The sequence below is a fragment of the Orcinus orca genome, chromosome 18, assembly GCF_937001465.1.
Source record: "Orcinus orca chromosome 18, mOrcOrc1.1, whole genome shotgun sequence".
NCBI classification, from domain to species: Eukaryota; Metazoa; Chordata; class Mammalia; order Artiodactyla; family Delphinidae; genus Orcinus; species Orcinus orca.
Window position 1 is genome coordinate 31,587,732 of NC_064576.1, and position 24,373 is coordinate 31,612,104.

Sequence of the window (24,373 nt, forward strand, 5' to 3'; positions counted from 1 at the left end):
TTTTTGGTGAGTTCCAGTGTCTTCCTGTTGATGATTGTTCAGCAGTTAGTTGTCATTCCAGTGTTCTCACAGGAGGGAATGAGCGCATGTCCTTCTACTCCGCCATCTTGAACCAATCTGGCCTTGTTATTTATATATACCTGTATGAGCAATTAAAAACTATTTCAGGGGCTTCCCTGGTGGCGCAGTGGTTGAGAGTCTGCCTGCCAATGCAGGGGACACGGGTTCATGTCCCAGTCCGGGAAGATCCCACATGCCGCGGAGCGGCTGGGCCTGTGAGCCATGGTCGCTGGGCCTGCGTGTCCGGAGCCTGTGCTCCGCAACGGGAGAGGCCACAACAGTGAGAGGTCCACGTACCGCAAAAAAAAAAAAAAAAAAAACAACTATTTCAATAATTTATGTAAGTACCAGATAGTTAACTGATATAATTTCAGTGCTCTTTAATAAAACAAATCTCTAGTGGAACATAGACCTGGTTAATGACAAACATAAAATAGACGGAGGCTGTGTGGATGGTCATTTAAAAAGTTTATTTATGGTTCCCTTACAATATCTCATTAGAACTGTATATTTGGAACAATTTATATATGTTTTAATATTTAAGACACAGAATCTTTTTATATACTGTCCTTGCCTAGGGTATATCCAAACAACTACCTTAAGACTGAATCTGCCTTATAAGAAGATCCTTCTGATATGGAAAAATTAACCTGTTTATATCGAATTCTGCCCTAGAGCAGTGTTATGGTGAGACTCCAGCCCTTGGGAACATCCTCATGGGGTAGACTGTGTTTCCCAAGTTCCTTTCTCTCTTCCTTTCCCGTCACCCTTTCCAGCACCTACTGATATGCCAGCTTCTAGAGAGGCATGCATGTGACCACATCTTCATTCTTGAGGAGTTTAAAGCTTATCTTTAATGAAATAAGGAGAACTTATTTTTCTGACTTAGCACAATTCTAGAGGGTCTCAAAATCAGATGGGTTCAAGGGCCACACCAATAAGGTAAATGCATAGTGCTGTCCTTATAAGGCAACAGGGAGTTGTAGGGCTCGTGCCAACCTGAGGAGGACAGTGCCTGCCTTAAAGGCATTCTGATTAATTAATCCTGTTCAGACCTAGAAAGTATTTTTTTTTAGGTTTAAATGATCCATCAAGCTATATCTCCTGGCATGAAACATAATTTAAACCCCAACGTTTCCTGAAGAAATTCTGTGGAAACATTCTTCTGAATATTTCAGTAAGTTATATGTCTTCTGTTCCATGTCCAGTGTAATTCAGAAGTCCACACTTGTGGGAATTCCCTCGCATCCAATGGTTAGGACTCCGTGCTTTCACTGTTGTGGACCCAGGTTTGATCCCTGGTTGGGGAACTAAGATCCCACAAGCCGCAAGGTACAGCCAAAAAAAAGAAAAAGAAAGAAAAAGAAATCCGCACTTGTTTCAGGACCCTTGTTCCATTCGGCATTATGAATTGATTTTATGGGGAAAAGTCTTTATGATGCCTACAGTGTTCCCCCAAAAGAAAGTTTTGAATAGATATTGCATATCAGAAATGGATCTTTTTTGTTAACAAATAATCCTCTCTCAATTTGTAATATCAATTCATCATGAAAGTTTGATAATATAAGCAATCACAGCAAATGCCATTAATGATTCATTTTTGTCTGTTTATCTATTTTACTTTTTGCTTACACAGCTTATGATTTTACTTACTTGCTAAAATATGATGAATCAGGAGATTCTGAGATCTGTAACAGAGCCTGTAACAGTTCTGAGTATTTTAATGGTTCTAGATAGTAGTGAAAAATACTTAGTAGCAGCTGTTATTTTTAAGGAAAATCATGATATACTATGACTCTATCTGCAGACCCACCTAAAAAAACTTCGTTGGTAAACCCATTATATTTTAATTAGTAGGATATTTCATATATTAGAATAATAATTAGAAATACACTTTGACACATTCTGTTCACATGAAAAAGTGTCAAATTCTAGTGGAATGTATGCCAGGATTGAGCTTTGGGACATGTTTCAGCAAATGTATTACTCTTGATTTACACATTTTGTGAAATGGATTTATTTTTATTGAATCCAGATTTCAATGTAAAGTGGTGTATAATGTTTTAGTCACAGCTTCTGGAGAGATTGGCAACTACTAATCTTACAATTTCAAGTCTGCTCGAAAGTAGTTTTCTGTAGGAAACTATGGGCTGGAATGAAAGAGGTGAATCTGTGAATCAGTGAATCTGTGCTGCCTTGGAATGTAGCTTCTGGGGACTGGAGGATGAATGCATCTAACGCCTTTTCCCCAATTCACGTCATAGAAAAGGCACTGACATGGTTTGATAGAAGCTAGATAGAGCCTGTGATAGTATGGAAGAGAAGTATAAAGATTCCTGCTTCTGAGAGCCATCTGCTGGCTAAGAGAAAGCCTGCAAAAAACCCACAAATGTCTGGCTTGTCCACGTGAATAGAATCTCAATTACAAAGATTTATGTAACTCCGGTTTAACTGAAATTCTCATCAATTCTTTTTTTGGCATGTGGCCTCGATATTTTTTTTTGTATATTTATTGGAGTATAACTGCTTTACAATGTTGTGTTAGTTTCTGCTGTACAACAAAGTGAATCAGCTATATGTATACATATATCCCCGAATCCCCTCCCTCTTGAGCCTCCCTCCCACCCTCCCTATCCCACCTCTCTAGGTGGTCACAAAGCACTGAGCTGATCTCCCTGTGCTATGCAGCAGGTTCCCACTAGCCATCCATTTTAATTTGGAAGTGTATATATGTCAATGCTACTCTCTCACTTCGTCCCAGCTTCCCCGTCCCCCGCTGCGTCCTCAAGTCCGTTCTCTACGTCTGCGTCTTTATTTCTGCCCTGCCACTAGGTTCATCAGTACCCTTTTTTTAGATGCCATATATATGCATTAGCATATGGTATTTGTTTTTCTCTTTCTGACTTACTTCACTGTATGACAGACTCTAGGTCCATCCACCTCATTACAAATAACTCAATTTCATTCCTTTTTATGGCTGAGTAGTATTCCATTGTATATATATGCCACATCTTCTTTATCCATTCACCTGTCGATGGACATTTAGGTTGCTTCCATGTCCTGGCTATTGTAAATAGTGCCGCAATGAACATTGGGGTGCATGTGTCTTTTTGAATTATGGTTTTCTCAGGGTATATGCCCAGTAGTGGGATTGCTTGGTCATATGGTAGTTCTAATTTTAGTTTTTTAAGGAACCTCCATACTTTTCTCCATAGTGGTTGTATCAATTTACCTTCCCACCACCAGTGCAGGAAGGTTCCCTTTTCTCCACACCCTCTCCAGCATTTATTGTTTCTAGATTTTTTGATGGCGTGGCCTCGATATTTCATTCTCAATGTGGTGTTTGATTTACTAACAAGGAAGTAGTTCTTGCTTCCGTCTCTTCTGTGGCAGAAGCTGATTCAGAATTCCCATAGGTGATATTTATCTCCTGTTGAAAACGATTTTAAAGCAAACTTTGGAAAACAGTACAAAATATACTCTTAAAACTGAATGTTCCCCCTTCCCTTAAGGTAACTCTGTCATGCAACCAAATCTAAATGCTTTTTGGTACAATTGTAAATAAACTAAAATGGCAGGGAAGGAACTAGTTCTGTGGTCTTGATGGTCAAGGAAGACTTAATCGCATACCACTGCCAAACTCAGTCTTCTAAAAACATGTCCCTGGAAAGAAATATGTATTTTACAACAACCTGAAGACAGTATTTTTTAAGGTAGATTAATAGTAAGTAATACTGAGTACCTCTACAAATAAAACAGTTTACCTTAAAATTCTCAAGAGAAAAGTATATTATAGCAGACTGCGTTTAAGAATGCTTTTATGTGCTGTTGTTTTCTATAATAGGATTAGAGGGGAAATTTAAATGTTACAGATTATTTTGTTGCTTTTTCATAGTGTGTTACATGCTGGTTTATATTCCTGTTTACCTGAGTCAGTAGAACATATTAACTAGGATTGGGTTCTGGAGTCAATCAACCACTTGGGTTCAAATTCTGGTGTGGTCACCAACTTTGTTTTGGCCTCGGTCTTAACCTGTCTTTGCCTCAGTTTCCTCATCTGTAAACTAGAGGTACTAATAATAGTACAGAGAGTTGCTTTGAAGCTTAAGAAAAAGCATAAGGCATTTAGAGCGGTGCCTGGAACATGGTAAGCATTCTGTAAATGTCTGCTGTCGTGGTTATCCTCAGCCATACTCCTTGGCGTTCTGTTGAGATGATATATGTGAATTTGCTGAAGCACCTTCTATCCCTCTGTTTTCTGCTCTTGTTTTAAAATTTAGGATGTGTGTGTCCTCCCTTCCCAGCCTTAAATGAATGTCCTGGCTTCTTTTTTCTAACTCCTATAGAAACTCCAATTTCAGTGAAGGGCGTCTCATCACACTCAGGTCACACGTGACAAATGGCCTTTTATTACATGTTGATTACAGTTAACCTTCATTTCTTTCATGGCAGCGGTGTGGTGCCTTCTATTTAAATAGAGCTGTTCCCAGATATGACTTTTCGAGCCTCTCTGGGTTTAATTCTAATTTAACTTGCCATTCCAAGTGGGACTGTTGTGTAACTGAAGGCGTGATGCACTCATTTGTTTTCTCTATGTCTAATTATCACAACGCAGTGCCCGTGAGGCCCCCTCGGGCATTCGTTCACTTTTCTAAATGGTGGAACCTTCTGGGGAAGGGAGTGGGCCTTTAGTTATTGTTCTTTTTAACTGCACGGATATGTTTATTAGTGCAGTGTCTGGGAACACACTAGCAACTCTTTTACCCTGACCATTTTCATCATACCGGGCTTATTACCAAGGATTATTGGAAGAATCCTCTGCTGGCATAGGCAGTAGTTTCTTGCGCATTTCCATTCTTCAGAACAAGGCCAACTTTCGAAGCACACAAGTCAGTGTGTGTGCATTTGAGGATACCTGAAGTGCTTTGGAAACAAAGGGCACATGGCTTTCAGAAAGCATAGGAAGGGCAGGATAGAAACACCCACATGTAATTATAGCTGTTCTGTTACCAAATACCGTGCTTTTGAGCCCCAGGGTGAGACGGGACAGGATGAGTTAGAATCATTCCTTCACCCTTTTGCACTCACCTAGATGCTTACCTAGGATCAAAGGGAAGCTTTTTCTTTCATTCACCAGCATCTTATACGTGTTCAGAGGGATCTCAGCAGTCTCCCACTGAGAATTTTAATTGTAAGCCGTGCTTTAGAATGGCATTCTCTTGAACTTAGAGCAAAGAACCAAGGCACTTATATGTACATGTGGTTTTAATGGTTACCCAGAATCCCAGATATTCAGTAGGCACTTTGTATACTATAGCATTTAAAACATGAAATTTAGGGAAATGAGAGTAAGAGTGAGGAATTGAGTGACCATTATTGGAAGATTTGCAGTCAAAGGATCCTGGTAAGGATTAATTAACCAATTATAGATTCATTAATTAGTTGATTATATTAAATTAAAAATTAGGAATACCTGACTTAATACACTCTTCCATTCATCCATCTATTCATTCATTCTATTTAGCAAACATTTCTTATATGCCCACAATGTTCTAGGCTCCAGAGACACAAAAATACTTGGTACCAGCACCGTGACTATCAGATTTCCTGCCATGGACTTGGCGTGGCCAAACACCCAACCCACAATTGTCTTCCACCTACAGTGCCCCCTAACTGTAGGATCATGCCGTGGGCCCCAGTACAGCAGCAGTCCTCTGTGGAGTTGGGTTGTCCTCTCCTCTTCCTGTGTTCTTTAAGCTCTTCTGCACTTTTTATTCTTTTTCACTTCAGCCCCACTTACCTTCCTGCCTTTCCACAAAGAGATCAAATAAGTTCTGAAAGGTACAGGCTAGCCTAAGGTTCTTTGATGTCTTCTGAGGATGTCTCTACCATTTAAAAAGGCAAACCAGGGAAAATTTTACCCACTGAATATCATTTTAAAGCTAGTTTTTGCTGGGTCCAGCTATTCATTGCACATACCTTTTTAAAAATTATTTTTATCGTCATCATCATCTTCACACATATACCTTTAGGTGGTTGTTCTTCATAATGTCCTAAAACATTTCACTTTAAAATGAGGAAAACCAGGGTATGAAGTTTTGTAGAACATTAAGGCCGTCCACCTAACCTGTCTTCATTTAATGTAAATTCAGAAATCTCAGTGCAGTAATTTTATACCATTCTATAGCCCTTGCTTCCCCTTCTCTGCCTGCCATATAGTTCAGTAGTTGATTGACTATATAGCAGCATTACTTCAGTCCCTTAAAGACCTACTTAGTAGTTACTCAGTTTTTTATTTCAGATTTATTTTTCACTTTTCTCTGTATACATGTATACATAGCAAGATAAATAGCTAAAGTCAACTATGGGCAAACAATATGTGTGTGTGATTATGCTTAGTTACATTTAGACTTCTGCATACTAGTGTGTAGAAATTATTGTACAAAACAGAGGGTTCTTATTATAGACTTTAAGTTATAATTTGAAGGGAAGAAATACCATATCATATTCTCAATTTGAAAGATGTCAAACATACCACAACGTGAAAGTTTCTATTTTTGAGGGCCCCCAGTGACAAGATCCATATTTGTTTTTATGACTAGATATTCAAGAATTGAATGACTGTTGCCCTCTTATCACACACACACACAGTCTTAATTATTTGCAAAAATCACGGCCTATGCCAGAACATACCTTGTTGGGAGTGACTAAAGCTGTTCTCTCATGGGCACACCTGTCACACTATTTTGACTCTTTTCACAATAGGCTCCAATCCCTACAACTGAGTCAATGGTGTGGAAAACCACAAATCCGTATTGAGTGATAAGAAGGCTGAAAAAGTGGCTTAGCTCTCCCATACGTTCTTTCCTTCAACTACTAGAAATCTTGCACAAAACTGTTTAAGATACTAGTAGATAAACATCATTTTTATTTGATCTTATCTAATAATATGAAGCTTTGGCTACTGAATCTGTTATTTGTACAAGTGAAAAGATGCACTGAAAACCTAAAAGGATGGAGACATTCAAAACAAGTTCACTGGAGCAATGTTATAGTGAAATATTAGAAATAATTTATATGTCCATCACCTAGGAAATGGATTTTAAAATGCTGAGATGATATTCTTTGGAATACTCCCGTATTTCATCTGAGTCAAGTATCAAGCAACTATAGCCCGTGGATCAATTACAGCCCACTATTTGTTTTGTAAATAAAGTTTTATCAGAACATAGCCATACTCATTTGCTTATATATTTATCTATAGTTACCTTCATGCTACAATTGCGGGGTTGATTTGTTACAACATAGACTGTATGACTCTCAGTCAAAATAAAATATTCACTATCTAGCCCTTTACAGAAACAATTTACCAACTCCTGATCTAGGTTAAAACACCATCTATTGTAAAATACACCATTACTTTATATACCACTAAGAAAGAAAAAAAAGTATGTCAAACTATGACAAGCTGTCAAATGTCAGAAGCATCCTGCTTTTAGAGACATTAAAATATTCATCTTAGAATCAATGAACTGTGGTATATAGCATTTCAAATAAACAATACAGTGTATCCATATGAACAGATCTCAGATCCTCGGTGTCAAGTGAACAAAAGTCAAGTGTAGAACAATTTGCAGAATGATGTGAACAGCATATTATTTATTTGTCTCTTAAAAAACACCAAACAATATAATGAGTTTCCATGAATGCAGATATATATCAGTAAGCATGATTTAAAAGAATTGGAAGAATTTAAAGAAAGCTGATGATAGAGGTTTTCCCTGAAAGGAGAAGGGACCAGGATAATGATAGAAGGGGGGAGGGGTATCTTTATCTGTTGAGTTCAGGTTTTTCAAGGATTGATTTATTAATAGAAAGGAATTTAAAAAAGCATCAAAGCATGGAAAACCTGGAAGAAAGTAATGTCAAAGTATTAATAGTGGTAAATGTTTTGTAGTAGGAATATGGGTGATTTCTTTTTTGTAGTGTATTTCACTGTAATTTTCAAGAACTTCATGAATAACTAAAGAAGATGAGTCATGCTCTTCATTTCTATCTCAATCAAAAGACATTAAGGTTGGAAGAAGTACATGTTAATCAGTTACCTGACATTACAAACTAATCCTGTTTTTCTACTGTGGCATTAAGGTTAAACAATGTAAAAGTCAGGGCCAAATTTCATAGTTAAAACTTTTTTTCATAATGTGGTACAGCTAATCTTTCAATACAGTGAACTTTATTCCTCACCGTGAAAAACCACCAACGAGAAAAGTCAAATGTCAGGTGCATTTTACAGAGCTGAAATAGCTTGTCATGAGTCATGTTGTTGATGTACTGATGTCATTTCTTTCAACCCGACCTTACTTGTTTTGAAATTACGTTGTGATTTTACACGATTGTATATGTTGTCACATGCAATTCAGACCCTCGTGTTACTTATTAAATGCATTCATTTTGTCATTTGTCTATGGCAGGTCTTCCTCAAAGATGCTCTGTAAGTGTCTTCACAAGTTCAAAACTTTGAGGGATAGTTTTAACACCGCCAGATTATTTCTTTTGATGATGGGGATCTACTCACTCACCACTGCTTTCATTTAGTTTTTGTTCTTGTCATTTTGTTGTTATTTTAAGCATGTCTTTCTCTCCCTAAGAGTGTTTCCTCAAAAATAGGTCTAGCTGCCTGCCTTCAAGATTAAGAAATGAAATGTGTCCCAGAAGGTGACAGCGGGAAATGTGGACATGGGACCTTGAGTCTGTATGAAGCTGCAGGCTATGAGCCTCAGGTGTCATGGCAATGGAACCAAACAGAGTGCTGTATTGCTCACCATTTAAATCTTTTTCTTTTCCAGTTCAATCTCACCATTTAGTATTGAGAGCACAAGACGCCAGAGAAGGTCTGAATCCCCAGACTCCAGAAAACGGCGTATCCACAGATGTGATTTTGAGGGATGCAACAAAGTGTACACAAAAAGTTCTCACCTGAAGGCTCATCGAAGGACACATACAGGTACAGCTCTGCAGGGCGTCTCACCTGAGGGTCGCTGAGAGTCCAGAAAGGGCCAGCTGCTTGGCTTTGGAGCCATGAGTGTGCTGGAATGTTCTGTGCTCACCCGTCACATGTGCATCATATGTTCCTTTCCGAGTGGAGTACATTCCCTCTCTCAGTTGAAAAAAGGCCTAAGTCTTCATGAAGTTTAGCAAGCAAAGAAGTATTTCTTTTGTGTCTTAAGGACTTTTAAAATAATAGTACGAACATGGTGGTCTAGTCTTTTTCATAATCAGCGTTGCCACTTAATCGTTGTCTAGTTATTAGGTTTTAAAATGTCCACATAACATACCAAACAAGCTGAACAAAATCATTCTCTTAAAGTTATCGTTTTCACCACCACTTAGATCATGTTTTTCTCCCCTTGATCTCAATCCCCAAATAACCAAACAGATAACCCCCCCCCAAAAAAATGAAATAAGATTGACATATACATAGCACTGTGGGGAGTTTAAAACAGTACTTCCACATGATTCCATTTGATTCTCACTGGTATTTTTTTGTATAAGGAGAGGATTTTTCGTATTCACAGTTTGCGAAGAAGGAAATGTGAGATCACAAGTGATCCGCTGACTTTGTCACCATCCATTCACCCATGCACCTACCCAGGAAAGAAGCCAGTGACTCTTCACTTAGCTCCCTACCTACCCCATCAATCCTCTACCCTGTGTGTCCCTCACCTGGCATCCCCTGGCTTCCTTGGCTTCTGGATCCCATTGGGTACCATCAATGGGAGGCTCTGGGAAGAGACCAAAGGTGGAAGGAGGGACCCCCAATTACAGAACTTTTGGGTCAGAAAAGTGACTGGTGACTGGAATGTGTGAACCTCAAAGAAGCAGACAGAAGAGAGAAATTCATTCACACGCATTCCTGGTAGCAACGTGCTATAGAGCCAGTAACTATCCTCGACAGGAGTCAGCCTCCAGCACCTGCCTCTATCTGGGAGCTTCACGTGTAACAGACTCCTGTGGGGCTGCGTAAATCGTGCTCCCATCTCAGATACATTGAGACGACCACACTGTATAAACTGTTTCTCAGCTGAGGTAGCAAAATCATTGAAATCGTCATTCTTTGCCATTTATTGAGTCATGTTCTTATATCAGATTATTTGAAAGCTGCTTTACAGAGACTTTCATGACTCTGATCGTTAAGATGGGACATCTTTTTGTGTGTGTGATGAAGTTATAGCATGGGATGCTTGCCTGAAGTCAGAAAAGCTTTATAGAATCCGAAGTTTACCTCTGCTTATATAATACATTAATACTATTACTGTTTCTAAGGGAATTCAACGCAGTGTGAAAACTGTCGCTTCCATCTTTCCTCCCTATCCCCAGTCCTTATCCCTTTTCTACATAATTCCAAATTCTTTCCTCTCCGTTGATCCAGAGCTTTCCCAGGAGAGGTTTTCATCTATTTCTTCGGCACTATTTCTTTTTTTTTTTTTTTTTTTTCGGTACGCGGGCCTCTCACTGTTGTGGCCTCTCCCGTTGCGTCGGCATTATTTTTGAATCAATTTTCTTTCTTTCTTTTTTTTTTTGGATCTGAAAAATTAAGTCGTTTAATATTTAAGTTAAGTTTTTATTGAAGTTAGTTGATTTATAATGTTGTGTTAGTTTCAGGTGTACAGCAAAGTGATTCTGTTTGACATACACATATACCTTTTTTTTTTTCAGATTCTTTTCCCTTAAAGGTTATTACAAAATATTGAGTATAGTTCCCTTGCTATATAGTAGGTCCTTGTTGGTTATCTATTTTATATAGAATAGTGTGTCTTCGATTTTCTCATTAAGGCCAAGAATGCGTATAGAGACATGAAAGTTGAATAAGCATGTTTCATCTCTCAGTAGACAGTGAACACGAATCAGAGGAGTAAGTACGATCAGCTCATATTACTGACTTCTTATGGGAGCACTTCAGTTAAAGGAAAAAAAGAATGACCTTTCTTCAGTGAATCCTTGTATATTTTGAGTTATTTCTGTTTTCCTTGAACTTTCCAAAATACTTATTATCCCCATTTTCACATAGGTACCCTCTATTTCATTTATGCAAGTGATGAACAGTGAAAGAGAGGAAAAGTTTTAATGAGGTACTATTAAAGGATTGAATGTTATGGCATGATAGGATTGCATCTTATAGGTTTTAATATAGATTGTGAAAGTGGGGGAGATGTGATGTGTGCATTATAATTCAAAGCAATATAAACCTTTAATGCTGAAGCAGAAGTAATTAGTTTGGCTTATTAATAAGATGAAATCATCGACTCCTAGGGTCCGAATGGACCTTATATGTCACCAAGTCTAGTTGGTTTCCTAGTTAGAGGGATCCTTGGGTGTCATCTTTCACAGAGACCCAGTCCCTATACTATGCAGTATTCTGCACACTTAACATATTTTTTCTTTCATTTGATCCACACAATAACCAGTGTCATTACCTCCTTGGTATGAGTGTGACTCCCGGTCAAGTATTATTTCCCATCTCTCCTTAAATGCCTCGCGTGACAGAGAGCTTTTTCTTGTGCAAGACAAGTTGGGTGACATTTCTGAGGGCGGAGTCCTCGTCTCTTACAGCATTGAATTGTCTCGGATGGCGTTGTTTGGCTCCCGTTGTCTCGTTGTCCAAGGGAATCGCTCGAGCCATCACAGTGTAAATTTCACTTCCGGCACCCTGGTGCTCTTCTCAGCACTGTCATGAACGGCTGGTATCTTCATCTCTCCAAACTAGACACCCGCTGTTCTCTCAGCCACGTTTTCCTATATGCCAACATATCACAGTATCTTTTAACGTTCTCGCACCACAAATTGAGGGAAGAGCTCTTGTTAATGGACATCTCTTAATAGACATAAAGATGATGGTAAGTCTTTTAGCAGTTGACTCTGTTAGGTCATCTAAATCAAAAACTGCTGAAAACTGGATCTTCCCATCCCCTGTACCTATAACGGATTTCTTTTCAACTTAAACGCACAGTGTTGTATTTGTTATTGAACCTGTCCCTCAGATGATGGCTCCCTTGGGAATAGTGGGTTTCCCATCACTGAGGTGTTTTGCCCCAGGCTGGGTGACCTCTTGTGGGAGATACAGGACAGAGTCATTACTATGGGGGCTGCACATACCCTTTCAAGTCTGGGAAATAATTATACTGCATCCATTTTATTGACTTGGGCTCATTATTCTAATAAATTGAAAAGATTTTGGAGCGCTCCCTGCCCACCTTACTTTTACTTTTTTAGCTTTCTCCTTCAGCTTCTCCATTTTTCCAAGTACTAAGTAGAACAGGTTCAAGGAAAAAGCCCTGAGATGTGATGTTGGAGACTTCCATCCAAGTGGTTCTTAATTTATTTACTTATAGCTAAGAATCCACTTAGTTGTCCTACTCCAGTCCATGTTTCTTGATCTCACAGCTGCATCCGAAAGTCCTTGTGAAATTCCTGCTCCAAACCCAGATATGCCAAATTCATCCATCCACTTAGCAGAGAAATACTTACTCTGCTCAAGGCAGAGTCTCCTAAACTACCAGTCAAATAACAGTACTTTCAAAAAGAAAGAATGAAATTTGCTTGATTTGCTGTCACTGGTTCAAAGTGAGCCCATACTGGTTTCTGATTTATAATTACACGCAAGATTTCATAACTTCGGGTTCAAAGTAAAATCAACACTAGTTCTATAGGGATTCGGGTTGACTTGTTTGATTTTAATAAATATCTTCTTAGCCTTACCTTTGCTTCAGGCATATTGCGTAAGTTATTTGTGTGTGACCAGTAATAATGAATGTGAAGTTTGGGATTATAACAGATGACTTACGAGAACTATACACGCGATGGGAGGTGAGCAAGGGACAAGAAGACACTTTCTTTGAGAAAGTCACATTAATTCTACCTTTAACACTTGATCTTTTGTGCTTTATTAGTACATGATCAGTCATCTGTTTAGGACTTATACGTACAGTAAATTAAACATATTTGTAGGAGCGTGAAAGAGGATCATTTCCTATATATTAACAAGGAATTTAGAGTAAAAAAAAAAAAGACATGCTGAAGAGTACCTTTTAAAAATAATTTACTGTCGTTTCATAAATATGCAGTTTAGATAATAACATACAGGTTTGACCAAATATTTTTAAATGCCTACTAACACCTGTCTGTAGTAAGTTGTTTAAGTCACTTTCAATAGAAGGAAAAAAATATATCTCGGTCATCGCATCCGCCCCTTTGTCAGCAGGTACGTTGTTCCTACTCACTGGTCTAAATTGTGTGTTTCCTCTGCATGAAGCAGTGTGCAGTGTATTTAAATGAATATGCAGTGTACTGAAATTAAAGGTCATTTAAATCTGTGCTAAACATAACTACTATGTATTAATACAATGAGTTTCCCTCACTTTAAGAATTTCATTACTTATTAAGTGATCTAAATATGAATTTTAGAAAAAATGGTTTTATGAGTTTGATATTGCTGTTTAGAATTCTTATTACTTTCTAAAAATGTATGCCATTGTGTTTTCTAAAATGCAGTTCAAGCCAATAACGCTCAGGCACCAGTGATTCTTACAACCACTAGATGGCGCACTACAACCAGATGTTGGGTCTAGTCTAAGAGGGTCCAAGGAAGAGTCAGCTAGAACCCTCTAGTGGTACGTTTGACAGGGCGTGATGATCACTGCTCTGCAGAATATTATAATTTAATGATGAACAAGGAAAACGGCAAGATAAAGATTTAAAACCAGATTTTTAAATAAGTAGTTTTGACCTATAAAAATGTTGTTTCAGATGAATCTGAATTTGAAAATTTCAACTTGGTATCCTGCTCTCTAATAAATCTGAGGCTCATTTAGCCAATCTTGTCTAATAATCACTTGAATTCATATGAAAACGATACACCAAAGTTCTAAAAGTTAGTAAATATAGAGCAGCCACGTTTCTTATGTCTGGCTTTAGCAAAAATAATTCATGTCTGAATTTTACACATCAAGGAAGTTAACTCATGGATGCTTTAAAAATTTTAACCAATTTTTATTTAAACGTCTCTAAAATATGTCCTTCCCTACCTTTACAAATGAAAGAGATGATGTATTATTTAGCCCTTCCCTTGAGGAATGAAGACTTTGTAACTAATATCACGTGCTATAATTAACATCAGATAATGACTATGCGTGCGCGCGCGCACACACATACACCCCAGTCCAAAATGCTTGTGGATTCCATGCTTTTTCACTTTCTTTCTTGTCTCATTACTTCTCATTGCTATTCCTATATTTCTTGCTTCTAATTTGACATCTTATTTTATTGGATGAGATTCTGAAATGATTTGATGATATCCTACAAAGAAAATCATGAGCTATGTGACAGCTGTGCATCTTGGTGGCCTTTTGTTCACAAGTCTTGGGGTTGCTAGATCTTACCTTCAGGCGATGGGGTGCTACTTATACTTTCACATCTATCTTCATTAATTAAATAACTCGTTCCATATAAAGCTCCACGTCAGACCCTCTGTCTAGATTCATTGTTAGATAAAGCATAGGGCTTAGTGATGCCAGGATAATGAATCACTGAAGAACAAACTGACGTTTTTCAGGTAAAAATCCTCTGCAAATAAGCTGTTTGCGGATCTTGGCCAGAGAGCTCACAGATACGCTCCATATTGGTAACTGTGAAGAAATAGGAAACTATCATAGAAATAGCACTAAATTTGAAGTCAGGCGACAGAAATTTGCCTGTGGCCCCTAACTGGCTTGTGAGCTTAGACAAGCTACTTAACTCAGTGTATCTCAGGTTTCCTATTTTTTTAACTTTGAACATAAATATAGCAAGTTGTTGCATAATTACCACAGGGGGCCTCATTGTTATATCCCCAGTGAATACAGTGAGTAACACATTGTAAGGACCCAATCATTATTTGTTGAATTGAAATTGTGTATGTCTGGATATTGACGTGGATATATGTTATTAATATGAGCAGTAGGTTCAAGGCAAAAAAGTTTGGATAATTTAATGTATCGTCACAATCAGCTGTAATTATATAATCTCTTTACTTCAGACTCAACCAATTTAATATTTATATAATGCAGAAAAAGTTGGAGTAAAAGTATTATTTTATCAGCCCTTTGTCATCATTTTTATAATGATAGTATAAATAATCTTTTCAGGAATGTATTTTAAATACTTAGTAAAACGTAGTCTTTTATTTGAAAGGACCTATTCATAGATTCAACAAGACAGATATTTCTTGAGCATTTTCCATGTCTAAGGCACTATAGATTTTTCTTGAAAAAGGCAGAAAGAGGCAGAACCCCCATCTTCAATGAACTTCTCCATAAGTGTACTAGGTAAGATGCATTGAACAGTCACAACGAAGGCCAGGTCTACAAAGTCATATAATAAAGATACAAGCAGAATAACAAAAGAACACCATGGGCGTTGTCTGTTATGGCCAGGGAATTTGGGGACACCTTTCTAAGCTGGGCATGCAAGGCCCTTCTCATCTGACTCCTTTTCATCCGTCAAACCTCATTTGCTGACCCCGTCCCAATTTCCCCCATTCCCCACCCACGCAAATGAAGCGACCTCCAGACATGCCCAGCTGTATGGAGTTCACTTGTATGTTCTTGCACCTACCTGAAATGGCCTGCCTGGGCACCTCCATTCTTACTTCTTGAGTTGGTAAACTCCTATTTATTTTTGGAAACTGCCTCAGTGTCACCTTGTCTGTGAAGCTCTCTGACCACCCTCCTTCCCTAGGCAGGTAGAATTTTTTCCTCCGTGACCCTGGAACACTCGGACGTTTCCTTGTTGCAGCAGCACAGTGGGCAGAGAGGAAAGCATGTGGGAAACAGTGGAGCAGTAGAGACAGGAGGGCATGGCATCTGCTTGGACGTGAGGGCAGGGGAAGGAGAGACTTTGAAGACATCTGGGGTGCATGGTTAGGAGGAAGGAATGCTGTGAACAGACATGGAGACCAGCAGTGAGAGAGAACTGATATTTCCTGAGGACCTGCCAGGTCCCAGGCACAGTGCCCCGCTCTGCTAGTGCTTTACATATTTTAATCACATCTGTAAATCCCCTGGAAGGTTAGAGCACTTGTCCACTGTCATGGAATGAACAAGGAAGGAGTGGAGCTGTGATGCAGACTCTGGTTTCTCTAGAACCCGTGCTGCTGTCATTACACCTGGTCTCAGACAAGTTTGCTAATAAGCTGCCAGTCTCTCCCACTAGGGCCACACTCCATGCAGGTCTAGCTAGCGGTTCCTACCTGTTTAGAGTTGGTCATTAAGGTACTTGGAAGTATCAAGATAGCAAGTGATTGGTAAATGGCCTATTTTTAAGGATTTTCATCATAATATGAACTGATCTTTTTTTGTTTGTTTTTTGGTTTTTTTCGGCCATGCTGTGTGACTTGCAGGATCTTAGTTCCCTGACCGGGGATCAAACCTGGGACCCCTGCAGTGGAAGCATGGAGTCCTAACCACTGGACCACCAGGGAATTCCCAGTCTTTCTTGAAAGTCGACTAAAGTTTTGCTTTGTTAGAAAGCCAGTGAGAGGACTGGCTTTCTAACAGGAGCATTAATAATTAAACTGGAGGTAGCAGAACATAAGACAGGGAAACAGAGCAGTAGAAGTTGGTATTGGTGAAAGGTGGTGAAACTCTAAAAAGAGGCAGACCATCTTCATGGAGATGAACTGGAGGGGACATTTGGAAGGCAGAACTGGCAAATGTAATAATCAGGTTGGGGCAGGTAGAGAATAACCGATAGGAAAGAGTCCAAGAAATCTCGCCAACTGGAGAGATGTATGACTTGATACCTGAGTAGATGGGCTTGTCTTTTTTCCAGATATCAAAATAGAAGGAGGAACATGTCTCATCTAAGTGGTAGATGCTGAATAACGTTTTGGTCACATGGGGTTGCTTTCGGGCTGCCAACTGGAAATGTTGTCTCCCCTTCCATGGTGCTTGGGAGAGAGACGGAGGTGTAGACACTTGGGAATCTTTCCCTTATAAGTTGTGGTAGAAGCTGTGGAAACCAAGGAGAACCTATGCAAGTGAGAAGATGTCAAAGCCCAAATCTCAGTAAATATTTATGTCAGCGTCCCCAGCCTTTTTGGCACCAGGGACTGGTTTCGAGGAAGATAATTTTTCCACGGACCAGGGCGGGGGATGTTTTGGGAATGATTCAAGCACATTACACTTATTGTGCACTTTATTTCTATTATTATTACATTGTAATATATAATGAAATAATTACACAACTCACCATAATGCCGACAGGAGGCGGGGCTCAGGCAGTAATGCGAGGGATGGGGAGCGGCTCTAAATACAGAGGAAGCTTTGCTTGCTCTCCCACCACGCACCTCCCGCTGTGTGGCCTGGTTCCTAACAGGCCACGGACCAGTACTGGTTGGGGGTTGGGGACCCCTCATTTATGTGACAGGTAAAGGAAGGCGTCTACAAAAGAAACTGAGGAAAAGGTAACCAGAACCAGGAAGATAAACGTTGTCCCTACATAGAAATATAAACTCAGCCACATAGAGTATTATCCTTAGACCTTGAACTTTTTACTTCCAGTAAAGTACATTTTAATTATAGGGTATTTTTTTTATTTTTTTTTGCGGTACGCGGGCCTCTCACTGTTGTGGCCTCTCCCGTTGCGGAGCACAGGCTCCGGACGCTCAGGCTCAGCGGCCATGGCTCACGGGCCCAGCCGCCCCGCGGCATGTGGCATCTTCCCGGACCGGGGCATGAACCCGCGTCCCCTGCATCGGCAGGCGGACTCTCAACCACTGCGCCACCAGGGAAGCCCTATAAGGTATTTTTAACTTCATTTACATTTGATTTCTAGAGGAGAGGGGCTAGCCTCTGGGTTAACACAGTGTTTGTCCTGTGAGTACTAGCTCATATTCTGTCAGTCTGCTTGGCCAGTTCTGACTGGATATCTTGGTTTACGAAAGCAGTGATTTAAGGTGTTGAGAGGCATTGTAGGGTAGTGGTTAGGACTGTCGGCTCCCTGGGTTGAAATCCCCCCTCCATCCACCACATACTAACTCTGGGTGAAGTGGGGTTGGTTACAGCAACTACAGTTAGGGTCGAAGTTAAATGAGTTCAGATCCATAAAACTCTTAGAGCTAAGTGTGGTAGATGGAAGACGCTATATGCTGTAGCAAATATTATTTTCATCAAAGAAATCCACTATATAATTGCATGAAAAAAAAGACCCACTTGGTCTTGTTTACACATAATGAAAAGGAGAATTAATTCAGTCCAGACAGTTCCATAGGGCAGATACTAACATACTGATCACTTGTTTGATTGAATTGACAAGACCAAACGGATCAAACAAATTATAGAATAGATTGGTCTACTTGGCCTATAAAGGAGTTTTATACTTAAAACCTTAGAAAAAATCAGGATCAGGATCGGCATCCATTTTACCTGCAAATCTTAATTCCTTCCTTAAAAATAACAAATGGGGCTTCCCTGGTGGCGCAGTGGTTGAGAGTCCGCCTGCCGATGCAGGGGACACGGGTTCGTGCCCCGGTCCGGGAGGATCTCACATGCCGCGGAGCGGCTGGGCCCGTGAGCCATGGCTGCTGAGCCTGAGCGTCCGGAGCCTGTGCTCCGCAACGGGAGAGGCCACAGCAGTGAGAGGCCCGCGTACCACAAAAAAAAAAAAAAAAAAAAAAAGCCAAATGGGATTTATTTTTAACTTTATGTTATTTATATTTCTTAGCAGAAACAGAAAAACATTGAACTTCATAACTATAGAATTCAGTATCCTTTATTGAGCACCTGTCATTTGCCAGGCACATGGCATGTGTATTTCTAAGTTTCACAGTGGGAACAGTGTTCCCATTTTACAGACGGGGAACAGAGTTTCAGAAAGCTTAACTCTCTAGCCTGAGATCCAGTCGCAGATTGGAGACTGAGCCTCATTTGACCGTGCATTCCGCTTGATTTCAAAGCCTGTGCTGTTTTCTGCCCCCTTAACACCAGCAAGAAGGAAGGCAGCCTTGTCTACCCCTGGACAAGTCAAGGGCCTTGTAATCTCAGCTCTAGGTTTCTGTTTCCTCATTTTCAAAGGACCTAATTTCCTTCCAGATCTAAAATTCTGTGAACTTTTATGAACTAATGTAACAGAAACCAGAAAACAAGATAGGAATCTTGATTCTGGGTTTTTTTTTCCCCTCATATGCAAATACCATTCCTCAAGTGAAACAGATTGTCACAGCAAATATGTTGAGCCTTGAGTGTAATGAAGCTCATTTGTCAGTGTCTGGGGCCCCCTGACTTTATAAAAGTTAAACAGGGACACATTTCAGAAATGCACTTCTGAACTGAAGAAAATGCCTATGTTTCCTGTTGCCAAAGGTGTTTTTTTTTTTTTTTTTTTTTTTTCGGTTGCTTGAGAAAATAATAGAGAGAAGCTGATGTGAGGACATGGGCGTTTTGTTTGACGGGGAGCTTTTGCAAACTGCACATTCCTTTTCTGTTGTTGCTCACACGTCATTTTAATATGAAAGGGCACCTGTCTTTTGTCTCAGGACACATTTACCTTTCAGCGTTTCAGATGGTGAAATGGGAGGTACCCGAAAAAGTTATTTTTGTTTCCTGGGTTTTGGGAATCCATTCAATACCTGATGTTTTCTTTAGACTTTATTATGCCTTCTGCTGGGTAAATGTCATGGAAATGCACTGAGTGACTCTTAATCCTTTTCTTTAACCAAAATTGAAAGAGGCAGCAGTTCTCATAATAAATCAGTTTCTTGACTGTTTCAAGAAAAAAACCCTGATGAGAGTTTTCATTTTCCCAGGATACTTAATTAGAATACTAGAATACTATTTAAATAATGCCTGTGAATACACACACACACACACACACACACACACACACACGGGCCAGTGTGCATATAAAACTGTTTCTAACATGAACCCCAAATGAGGAGTTAAAAAGAGTGTTTTCGAACAAAAATTAACAAACCCTCTTTTTTTGGTATGTTCTCTTTTTAATCTTTGCAGGACGCTTTCACTTTAGAATAGGAGGGCTTGCTATTAGTTTCAGTTAACATTTTTCTTTTTCAGAGGTTTCATAGTTTAGTTCAGGTTTTATAAAGACCTGAAAGAGGACAGATTGTGCTGAAAAATGGTCAAAAGGTGGAAGTGGCTTACGGGTTTTTCATGGGACATAGAGACCTTCACTTCAGAATTGAAAGTCTAAAAGTTAATAACTACACTCCAAGGTGAGTGTAGTGTTAAGCTACCAATTACCCAGCTCAGGTCCTTTGATTTTTTCCTGTACATTAGCAACTTGATGTCTCGACTTAATCACTTACTAAGACTTATTGGTAAGGACATATACCACACCATTCCCTATCATTTTTTTATTTCACAGGATTAATATAAGAAACAAAAATCAAAGGTGATCTGATGGTGGAGTCAAAACTTCTGATTATTTTGAAAAATATTTAAGTACATTTTCAAAGACTTTGCTACTGAGGATTCTAAGTGTATTTGTGGGTTAGACCAAACAAAAAAGGTGGGCATGCTTTTTTTATTTTTAGCTTATTTCTAGTGAAAACAGTGTTGAATAACACATTTGCAGAATTCTAATTCAAATGAGTTTAAGGACCATTCACTATTTCTGAAGAAATCACTGGAAGTAGTGTTTACTGTCACCCCCATTCAGCCTGACACAGAGCAGCTGTGCACAATAGCTGCGCAGACCCTGGGAGTTGCTTGACTCCTATTAGTGTCCAAGCCAACTCTTTCCATAGGAAAATGTTCATGGAAAATTCACCTACCGTTCTGTCCTCACCACTGACTTTTTTAACTTTAAAGTGAGCTTTCTGTTTTCTAGCAAGATTTAAAGGAAAGAAGGGGGGATGGAGGAAGGATTCTGTCTGTTCTTTATTATATCCTTTCAGGGCTCATTTATACATATTACAGTGTATCTTACAAACTTATTTATCATCTTAATTAGTTTTTACTCACATCATGAAGTTGGTGTCTCTTATCTTAATTTGTTTATAAGATTGTACCCTTTAAATAGCTTCAAAGCACAAGCATAAACTATAACGTTCAGTTTTAACATAATGTAGTAGCCACTAGCATTGTTCTTGTATCCACTTCTAAAACTTAACTAGTCCAATGAGAGAATTTATTGACTTTTTTTAATGAAATGCTAGGCACTAGGTGGATATAATGGAAACCGAGGTCCCTCTTGAGAGAGGGGCAGAAGCCTGCTCTCTGCCTGGTCCAAGCAGCCATGTCATCTCCATAGAGAGGAGCCACCCCTATAGCTCAGCCTCTAGCTGTGAAGAGAGATTTGAAGATCTTATTTTCTTTTTTCCCCTCTTCTTTCTTCTGAGTATGGAGAGAGAATACCCAAACTCTGGTTTTATTCGTGAGGAAATGGGGGCAAGAAATATTATACAAGGAATATTTGGGGATATTAAAAAGAAAGCATATATTTTTGTAAGAAAAGCTTCAAGGAAAACTCATCGATCACTCAGATAATTAAGTTTATTATTTTCTGATATAGGTCCCCCCTCCCCCCACCCCCAGATGAGAATGTGTTCATTCTTTTTTACGTGCCTTCATTCATCACTTAGCCCCTAATGGTTTATAAGCTTATATATCATTTTCACTGGTTTTACTCATGAAGTAGGGACGTATCTGCATCTTGCATTTTGGAGGCACTTACTGTACCTGATTTCACCTCGCAGAATACTTTTCAGGTTCTGCACTGAGTTTCCTGCTGCACGTTTGCGAGCCCACAGAAATCCTTGCCATAGTTGTTGCTTTCTCTGCCTCTCCGCCTTTAAGACATCCACCTTAGAAAGGATGCCAAACATCTGAGCTCCTCTTTTCTGATCCTTCCTTCCTTATGTCCTCCTCAGACTAAGTAGAATTAATCGCAGCTCATCACTGAGCACGGTGGCCATGGTAACACAACCGTATTGAAAGGGTGGGTTGGAGTGGAGTAGGGCAGGGTCGGGCTCCATCACTGTAGAATCAGTGCTCTTTTGGTTAGCGGGTAAAGTGTATAGAGACGTTCCTGACCCCTCTCACCCTCATAGCGAAGGCCTTACTCATTATTGTGCTTTTATAATGAGCAGAGGAGATCCCGAAGACTTTTAAAACCCTGACTGAATTGGGTGAGCCTTTTCAGAGAATCCCTGATTTCTCCTTGTCCAGAACTCTATTTAAAGCATTGGACATGAACTATCACGTGTATTCGTTACCAAGAGGACAGTTAGAATTTTAATCGAGGAGCCTGAGTTAAGAATAAGTGATTATCTAATAGCCAAAATATTCCCTCACCCACCCATCCCAAACTAACAAGGTGTGTTATATATCCTGATTAAGTTAACATAATCAGGAAGCCTGACAAAAGCTGAGGTGCCCGTCCCTTACATCAAGAGTCGGCCAACCTTCTATAGTAAATGGTTTAGGTATTGCAGGCCATGCATTCTCTATTGCAGTGTTCAATGCCTCCATCCCTGGAAAACAGCCGTAAACAATATGCAAACAAATGTGTGTGGCTGTGTTCCAATAAAGACTTATTTATGGCCACTAAAATTTGAATTTCATGAAAAGTATGTACTTTACACATGCCACGAGAGAGCCCTCTTTTGGGGTTTTTTTTTTTTCAACCATTTAAAAGTGTGAAAACTACTCTTAGCTTGCGGCTTGCACAGAAAACAAACCACAGACTAGACTTGGCCTGGGGGCCACAGTTTACCACCCCTGCTATAGATTTCCAAGTGAAAAGGGCACAACTACCATTATTAAACAGCCCAAGTGAAAGTAAAAGTACGTCTATTATAATTTGGAGGAAGAAATTGGAGAATATTAAGTGCCGAACTTGGATGTACAAGGAAATTCAGAGAACCCCTGAGACAACAGGACGTCCCTACGGTGGCCATACCAGCCTCCATCATCCTTCTTGAGGTGAGACTGAAGCCCTGTCTCCTTCTATTGCCTCTCTTTACTTCCGGGCCCATCCCAGTTATGGAGCCCCTTCCTGCCTCTCCATCTGCAATGCCAAGGTGAGGGTCCAGCAGCTTTTCTAACCCCAGTCATACTCAGATGACACTTCCCCACCAAGATAGAAACGGACGTCCTCCTGACACACAACTGAACAATGCTTTTCCCCAATTAAGAAAATCTTCTATTTTTTCCTTCTTAGGCCTATGCTCTCTGTGGTTGGTTCCTTAGTAACACAGGAGATAACTAGGAGATACCTGTCGGTGACAAGGAGTCAACTGGCTGAGCTCAGTGCCCCAAAGATGGATGTGTTTTTGAAGATATGATTTATATCAAGCTCAGCTTATTAAAACCCATGCTCATGTTGTAAATTTCAAGAAAAAAACCCATATGGTGATGACATGTAAATAAAAGCATTTTAACAGTTGCCATGGATATACTGTATAGTGGATTGCCATTGTTTTTAAGTTAGGGGTTTTGCTGATTTTTTAAAATTTCTGTTAAATTCTGATCAGTAGACACCTGTAAATGCAGATTTTTGTCTCCATAGGACATCCAGAATGAGTCGGAAGTTGAGGTTTTGGATTAATCCAGTCAGTAGGCATCTACCTGACAGGAGCCCTTTCAGAGTAACCTGGAGCTTTCTGTGGGCCACAGTTAGTGCGTCTGTATTTCTAGATTTAACTGGGCTGTACTATTCACTCACTTCTGTGAAAGGGCCACTTGATCCTAAAAGGACCCCTATGGTTAACATTTATTTAACAGTTGAACAAAAACTGCTGGGTCTGGTTTAGTCTAGTTTTCCCATCACCTGTACATCTCATTCACAGGGCTTAGTAGTTTCCTGTGTACACGCCTTTGTGTGAGCATGTCTGTGTGTGCTGCAGTTTTATTAATTTATTCAAACACTGTTTGGCACATACTTTTAAGCTCTGAGGATAGTAGAGGCGTGATTCTTCATCTCTGCGTATTCAGAAACTGGTAGAGGGGAAAGACATCTAGACAAAATCTGTATGATCTGTTGTGGTAGGCGACTTAATAGAAATAGGAGTTGAATAATTTGAAAGTATCTAAGAAGGTGGAATCCATGTTGTCTAAGGATGTGACAGAGTTTACATGGGGAAAGAATTATCCACTCCCCTAGAACACAGTGAAAAGCGCTGCATTTGGAACCAAACACATCTATTTACTGGCCTCAGGCAAGTTACCTTACTCCATTGAACCTCAGTTTTCTCATCTGTGAAGTGGATGTAACAAAAGTCACTTTGCAACTCTGTACATTGGGATCAGCAAACAGC

The 24,373-nt window shown here is 39.6% G+C and overlaps 1 protein-coding gene across 3 annotated transcripts in view; it reads left to right on the forward strand.

Annotated features, from left to right (window-relative positions):
- The window catches only part of KLF12 (KLF transcription factor 12), a 450,263-nt gene that overhangs the window by 414,908 nt on the left and 10,982 nt on the right, over positions 1-24,373 (forward strand). For all 3 annotated transcript variants that reach the window (XM_004284271.4, XM_049700997.1, XM_033414043.2), the window contains one exon: positions 8,910-9,067. In XM_004284271.4, coding sequence (XP_004284319.1) covers positions 8,910-9,067 — 158 coding nt within the window. The remainder of the gene's footprint in view (positions 1-8,909; positions 9,068-24,373) is intronic.